The sequence below is a fragment of the Acanthisitta chloris genome, unplaced genomic scaffold (assembly GCF_000695815.1).
Source record: "Acanthisitta chloris isolate BGI_N310 unplaced genomic scaffold, ASM69581v1 scaffold43211, whole genome shotgun sequence".
In the NCBI taxonomy this organism is placed as follows: Eukaryota; Metazoa; Chordata; class Aves; order Passeriformes; family Acanthisittidae; genus Acanthisitta; species Acanthisitta chloris.
In genome coordinates, this window is record NW_008657283.1 from 3,936 (window position 1) to 11,857 (window position 7,922).

The 7,922-nt window shown below is 37.3% G+C and overlaps 1 protein-coding gene across 1 annotated transcript in view; it reads left to right on the forward strand.

Moving 5' to 3' along the window:
- LOC103811657 (X-ray repair cross-complementing protein 5-like) overlaps positions 1 to 7,922 on the forward strand; it is a gene marked incomplete at both ends in the record, with an annotated part of 15,104 nt that overhangs the window by 3,917 nt on the left and 3,265 nt on the right. Inside the window, 3 exons of the mRNA XM_009084643.1 lie at positions 1,003 to 1,117; positions 2,528 to 2,666; positions 4,605 to 4,717. Of these exons, the coding sequence (XP_009082891.1) occupies positions 1,003 to 1,117; positions 2,528 to 2,666; positions 4,605 to 4,717 (367 nt within the window). The remainder of the gene's footprint in view (positions 1 to 1,002; positions 1,118 to 2,527; positions 2,667 to 4,604; positions 4,718 to 7,922) is intronic.

Below are 7,922 nucleotides of genomic sequence, written 5' to 3' on the forward strand. Positions count from 1 at the left end.
GTTTATCTCATTATAAAAATCCCAGTGAATTTTTCCCCTTTCATTGTGCTTTTGTTAGAATTTTCAAAAAAAACCCTGATCATCTTAAGAAACTTGAAAAGGAGAATGCCAGGTTGAATTCTGTACTGATTTCTGCCAGACAAGTGCTTTAATCAAGAGAGAAGTAGATTTCAGGTTTTATCATAATGTGAAAAAGATGAGGTCAGCATTGTTTTATCTTTGCATCATCATGCAATAAAAAAAATTGAGAGCTTTCTCTGTGTTGGAATTTTACAGCAAAGTAGCCAGTACAGTTTGTATTAGCTGAAAGCTGTCCTGGGGTACAGGCCTGTTTGAATTCACAATGGTATATTATAAGTTACTGCAGATGTGTTTTTGGACTCCATTGCTTAAAGTAGTGCAGTTAAGTTACCACTTTTCAGTACAAAATTATTGCAGTTCCCTTTTTTTGTGTTTTTTGAACTTGTGTATCTGCTGTTTAGGCTAGAAATAGTCAAAGTAACTTCTTTCACTCTGAAAGAATGCCCTTAAAATAATGAGTTTGTTAGTACTGTATAAAAAAATGTGTCAAAAGTTAATTGCTACACAAAAAAAATCCCTTTAATTGAAACTGGATTCTTTATTTCTTCACCTTCACTGTAAAAACCATTTTGCCACTTAGAGAGCCTTTTCTCTTTTGTAGTGTTCAGTTGGCTGCATGCCCTGATTGGGGTGAGCACAGATAAGTGTAAAATGCTCTGTAGGCAATTGTGTAGTTTCATCACAAGGCCCAACATATTGTCTTTAAGCCTTAATGTCACATCATCAGAGAGGGTCAAAATGGGAATAATCTACTGACAATGGTTAATGGCAAGATTATTCATGTAGTTTATGTTCTAATGCTTCATGCATTCTAAGCTCAAACAATTGGACTCCTGGATTTCCTCAAAGAGAGTATATTGTCTATAATATTTTATTACAGTTCACCAGAGTTCATTTCTGTTTTCCTGATTCTTCATTTAGAGAGAGCCTGGAACGTCTTTCCATGTTTAAGAAAATAGAAAGAAGGCCTGTGGCTTGGCCCTGTCAGCTCACTATTGGTTCTGATTTGTCTATAAGGATTGTGGCCTACAAATCAGTAAGTTCATAAAATCATGTGTTTTAGTGTAATTTGGCAACAAGTTAGGTGCAGCTGCATTTTTATTCCTGAAAGCTAAGAAAATAAAAGACAAACCCCCAAATTATTAGCATAGAGATTTTTATGTGCTTAGAAGCCAGTGCATCTAAAAATGTGGTTCCCACAGCAACTTCACCATATTGTACACATGTTAAATAAATGAAATTCACAATGTGCAGAAATAGAAGTAATTGCTATCTACACTGTGACACTTAATGGTGTTGAAGTTGAGGAACCTGATTAAGAATGCTGTAATTATTGAAGCTTTACCTGTGGCATCAGTGATATGTCTGCAGCTCCAGCGAGACTTTATATATAAGCCCAAGGCATGGGAGGAATTTTGCACATGTGTATGTAAAATGGTGGGTATAAATGTTTTACCAGCCACTGTTTCAAATCACATCTGTTGTTATTTCAGACTTGGGAAAAAAACAAAGGTGTATTTTTTCAGCTTGTTTGTCTTATACTGTTTGGCAGACCTTGGGCCCAGTCTGTCTCCCTTATGTTTTATATTGGTCCTTCACACAGTGCTAGGAGGAAGTAAGTGTATTTAAACACAGAAAATTTGCAAATTTCCAGTACTTAGTAGGTAACTGTATAATGTGGCAGTATTGGTGGATCTGGTGAGATGGACATTAATGTGTTTGTTATTTGAACCCAAGACTAAGAGTCTGATATTATGAAGTTGAAAAATACCTGATTTGAGAGACAGGCATACTAGCCTTGAAAGAGATCAGCTTTCTATTTGTACTTGTTCATAGGGTTTTTTAATTAGGCTGTTGTGCCGGGCCTGTGCAAATGTGCACTAAGAGTCCCTTCTCAAAGGTGTTTACAGATGAAATAAACTAAGCTTGGGAAGAGTAAGCAATGTGAACTGAGTGATTGGCCTGGGGTCATACTTTGTTCCATGTTTATTCTCATTCACTAAGTATACCATCAATTAAACTTAAGTAGAGAGAAAAGAAAAGCAGTTTTATTTCCCTGTAGCTGGAAACAGTCATTCATTGCACATACTTATTCCTTCTTTCCCCTTTCAGTCCCATAATGCAACTGGGATCTTTCTGCCTTTTGGGGAAGTTGCAGTCAAAAGAAGTATTTTAATCCTGTAGTCTAGTAAGTCTGATGGAAAAGTTGGACAAACAAGCTGAATGAACACTGAGTCTTCTTTTATCTTTGACATATATCTTAATGCTTTGCCAAAAGTATTTATATCGGTGGAAGAAGTAAAATACATAGCAAGCAAGTTACATGTTATCCTGTGACCAAGACTTCCACAAATGACTTAACCTAAGGGTTTAATGAATAACCAAGAGAAATATGCAGCTAAATGTTAAACTTTTCAACTTTTTTTCTTTGAATTCTGATATCAAGGTCACAGAAGAGAAGGTGAAAAAAGTTTGGACAGTTGTGGATGCCAAAACCCTCAGAAGAGATGATGTGCAAAGAGAAACTGTTTACTGCTTGAATGATGATGATGAGACAGAGGTTCAGAAAGATGATACTATTCAAGGTACAAAGTCTTTATGTGCACCCTGAAGACAAATTGAAGACAATGGCTTGTACTCCTAAATCACCTAAGTGCCTGTTAGTTTTATACCTTGAAGCCTAGTTGTGATCTTAAAATGTGAGTTCTATAGGCTGATGGAACACAGAGACTGCTATGTCATCACATAGCTAGAATTAGGTGGCTCTTTGTCATCACATATTTAAAAAATTCTTACATTTGCCAGTGCTAGGAATAATAATAATACCACCAGGTGGAACTTGGAAGGCACTACAGCTTCCTGAGGGATACTCTGTGCAGGGCTGTACCTCAGTTCTGTATTGAGTTCTCTTCTGTTTTCAGATCTCCAGTTGTACTGATAACATGAATGCTTTCATAATGCTGCTTTTTTCTAGATGAGCGACTGCTCTAGTTACTCTGCAATTGGAAAGATGAAACCATCAAAGGAAGGTTTAGTGTTCGAGAGTCTATTAGCTTTGCTGTACTGTAACAGGTTCAATCTCAAGTAGTGTATGCAGAATACTTCTTTTATAACCTGCAGCTTCTTTCTGAGAGGATTAATTTCCTTAGAAGACTAAAGGCCCCAGAAACAGCAGGAAATAGTGTACTTGCTTTTAAAAATGGAGTTAAGCAAATCTTGAGTTTTTTGCAATTGTATTGATACATTTTGTTACTAGATTTTTTCTTTCCTTTGCTGTTTCAATCCTGCACAAGTAAGGCAAATGTATTAACTATAAAGGGCAGAACTATTCAGATAACAGTACAGAAACCGCTATCAAATGAATGACAAATTGAGAAATCAATACTGTACTTCTTTTTATTTACTCTCATTTCATTGTTGCATTCTTAGTGTTTTGTAGCAATATCAAATGAAGTCCCAGTGACAGTGTGATTTTCTTTGTTTCTTTAAGCAGAAACAATAGTTAAAAACTAGTAGTCACTTGTTATAGTGAATGTATTTTGAAGCATTCATGACCATTCTCAGCTAATCTTCTGACTGCCTAAGTTAGTTGTGGGATACTAGTAAAAAGAAGTGGTGAACAAAAGTGACCAAAAATTTCCCTATGTGATATTTCTTGTGCTTAAAGAGCTGATGCTGCCTCCTGGACTTTTGTAGATCTTTTGAGAAATGTCATAATTAGACAATATATTGTATTTGGAGCATCTGTACCAAAATTTCTTTTGGTACACCTGTGTGTTTGTTTTTCAGTTTCCAGGAAAATGTATCTGCTTATAGGTGTTTCATCCTTCTGCTTTCTTTGCACCTGAGGATATCATCCTTAGTCTGTGACAGCATAATAAAGTGATGATGTTACAGGGAGGATATAGGAGCTTGAGATAGGGGAATAATCAGTTGGAACAGATGATGCCTCTGAGAAATTGCAGCTTCCTACTTTGTGGAGATATCCCTATAATGTAAGGCATAAGAAGTAAAACACAGAAATATATGGAAAGACCAGTTCTGCATACAAGAGTGTTTTGGTTTTCCATTGCATGAGGGTGTATCTTACTTCCACTGTTAACACATTTTATCCTCTGAATCTCTTCTGGTGTCATCTCCTGTGGTGTGATTTGTGGTATGTTAGAGGTTTTTTGTATTATGTTTGCAGGGAGTGTTGCAATCTGCTGAAATCTGTTCTGATTTGCTGAAATCTATTCTGTGAGCTTAACTTTGTTGGGCAAGATGTTCAGTTCCCTTATTTTCTTTCCTGCTCTCTATGAGGGTACTTGTGCTACATAAAAGGACTGCAAACTGCTGTTCATGAAGTACAAAATGTGTCTATGGGTGTGTGTTTTTTTTGTTAACAGGGAAAGTAATTTGATGAGCATGTGTGGAGTGTAGCTGTGGGGCATGAATGCATTGTTAAAATATTCAGAGAGCTAATTTTGATGTTAGAATTGAAGGCCCATATGCTTACCAGATGCTCCTCTCTTGTTCTCCAGGTTTTCGCTATGGAAGTGATATAGTTCCTTTTTCCAAGGAAGATGAAGAGCAAATGAAATACAAAACAGAAGGAAAATGCTTTTCTGTTTTGGGATTCACTAGATCCTCTCAGGTACCATATTAAATTTCATCCCATTCAACTGTCTGTGTTGTTTAAGACAATTGGCTTCTGTTTGAATTTACTAAAGTTGTGGTGTTGTCCTGGGTTCCAGTATTGGGAATGGGATTTCTGCAGTTAGGTATGCAGGGCTGATTTATATCCTGATTCTAGTATATGTAAGCAGTATGAGGTTTTATGAAGGAGAGAAGCTCATAATGTGGCCATTGGGCCCTCAAGTGAAGCCAGTGCCACCAAACTCTGGTCTCTGCAAAGTGAAGACAGAGGTTTTGTGGTCTCATTTCATCTCGCAAACTTGAATAGTGCTGCCAGACCTACAGCAGAAGATGGTCTGTCTTGTGCTCAGCCCATGCAGCAGCCTTGCTGGGCTTTGTCCAGCTACCAGTGTGGCTTCTTTTTAACAGAAGCAGTCTCTCCCTCAACACTGAATTAGTGTTTCAGAAAGCCTAGGAGCTGACTCCATTCTCAGTTCCATAAGAATTAGTTTGTGAACCATGGATTACTTCTTGTTTCTACTGTAACAAAAGCTAAATGTAGTGAAGACTTCATAGAACTTAGATGAAGATCACATCATTCAAAAGCTCTCCATATTCTCGTGAGATGCTTGTTGTGTATGTGCACTTGTCTTTACTTGTGGTATCAACTTTACTATTCTTTTTCCCTGATGGTTGTAAGAAACTTACATTGAGCAAGTACCTTAATAAAAGCTATCCAGCACAAGGTCATTTCCTGCAGTAAATCCAGGACATAAGCTTTAGCAAAGCCTTAGGCAAAGGCTTCAGAAAAGAATTCTTGAAGCAGGACGCATGAGGAGAAAGTATGGTGATGTGAGTGCCAGTAATTTCTGGGAATGTTAAGCTTCTCTTCATCTTTTTTCTCCAGGATATTGCACAGGGTGACTGAAACTTTATTCTTCTTGGAGTTCTCTGCACCCAGTCCCCTTCACTAGTCAAAACTGAAATGAAACCATAGTGCAGCTCTACACCTTCTGTTCTGACAGCTCCCAGCCCTCCTGCTCTTCTTTGAAATGTCTCACTGCCTGAACAAAATAGAACCCTTGATAAAGGCTGAGGAATCATTACCTTTGCCAGGAAGGAAAGATGCTAATGACATAGGAAGTATCTGTGGGAGCTTACTCCCAAATGAATGTAACTAAACATCTTTTTACTTTACAGAACAGGTGGTAGAGAGACCGCTGCATGTTGCTAGATATGTCCTTAGATTACTGCAGTGCAGTCTTCCAAAACATATTATTAACCAAGGAGCCAGGAAGTTATGTTGATTTATTGAAACAAGAAGGCAGTCTAAATGGAAACCGTGACCGGGTTGCTCCTTGGGGTCGTTCAGAATTTAGTTAGGTAACGTGGGAGCTTATGTACTGCAAGTGATTGATCGAGGAAGCATAGTGCTTGAGTGCCCTAAATTGGCCAGGGCCAGAGAGGTGTTAGGATGTGCTGCACCTTGTACAAGAAACTGGATCTAACAAGTGAAATGTTGTGTCTGAATCCAGAGTTTGAATGAGACAATTTCTGACGTCTCTTCATACGTTACTATAAGCCTGCAGCTGAGTCTTACTGTCTTCATTTAATTCTGTGAGGTGTATTTCACCATGTGCAGAGTGTCTTATGCTGGAGGCTGGCCTCCTCTGTCAGCCTGAAGTCTGACTTGTATTGGAAATGGAAGCTAAGAGGAAAACAGATGAGGAAAATCATGCTCCTGTAAGTGAGCTGCTATTTCACATGGATTTTTGCTTGGCCAGATAGTGTAGTAATACCTTCAAATACGTAGTTAATATTTGTGGGAATACAATTAATTCTAGGAATTTGTTTGATTCACCTAAATTTGCATCAAAGAATTAACAAATTGGGTTTATAATTTTTCAATGCACAAAATATTGATTGCTTTTGATTATTTTTTATGATCTGCTTCCCTTGTCTATGGATTTCATAATGAGTAGAAATTGCATCTGAAATAAAGTGTGCTATGGTGCTGTAGCTAGGAGTATGAGTAGTTATGCCCAACAGTAGCTGCATATTCCTCAGTGGAATAAAATTATTCCGATGTAATTGCAGCATTAAAATTACACTGTGTAGACTATGATATTTTGACTTAGAGCTGGAATTGTCATGACCCATGCTTTCCTTAAGTTTTGGCTCCTAAATTTTATTGCTTGGATTCATAAAGCTGACACTATTCAAATGTGTATTTTATATTAAATTGTTTCTTTTAAAAACTTTGGAGGAAAGCTAATTTATTATTAACTAGAAAAACTGGAACAGCTCCAAATACATAATTAAAGAAGGAATAGAACCACCTTATATTATTTTCCTGAGTTACTCACATCCCTCAGGAAAGAAGATCAGAGGCCGCTTAAACTTTGATTTTTAATTTATAAGCAGTGCCATGTAAATCGAGAAATAATACTTGAAAATATTGCAAAGGGACCATTTTTTTTCTCGCAAACAACAAAAGGTGTAGTGATATACACATCTAGTTATTTATACTATACTGAACATAAGATTTCCCAAGCTTTTAAAGGCAGAACAGCAGAGAATGATTGCAGGCAGAATAACCTGAGGAACTGTGTAATACAGTAAACAGATCTGCTCTGGTGCAAGTTGTCCCTGACTTGAACAGACTTGTGGTAATTTGCTAAGTAAGGTACAATAAAAGATTAAATGAATGAAAAAAATTAAAAATATATAATGAAGTTAGTTTTGAGACTATAATTTGAAGATATTTTTCTTTAACAAAGAAAGGTGACTTTAACCAGTGTTCATAGTAGTGTGCAGTCTGTGCAGTCTTTGTGACAGGTTTTCCACTCTTGCAGGGTTTCTCTGAGTTTGTCTCAGCCTCTGTAGCTCTGACTATTCCACTGATGAATTCCCTTGTTGAAACTGTTTTGTTTGGTTGGTTTTGAGTCAGCCACGTTCATGAACAGAATAAACTCTGCTAACAGAAGTGCTTCCTTGCCAACACAGCTGTCTGTACTCCAGGTTGTTGTTGAAGTAGCTTTATTAATTAAGGATGTGACTTCTTTCAGCTCCATTTTGACACATCTCTGCTAGGAAAATTGAGTAGCATAGATGTGGTGTCAGTTAGGTTTCGATCATTTGTTAACTACTGTGGTTTTCCACACGAACTGGTGAATTACTGCAGTGTTATTCAGATTGGTAACAGCTGCAAGTACCACACTCTT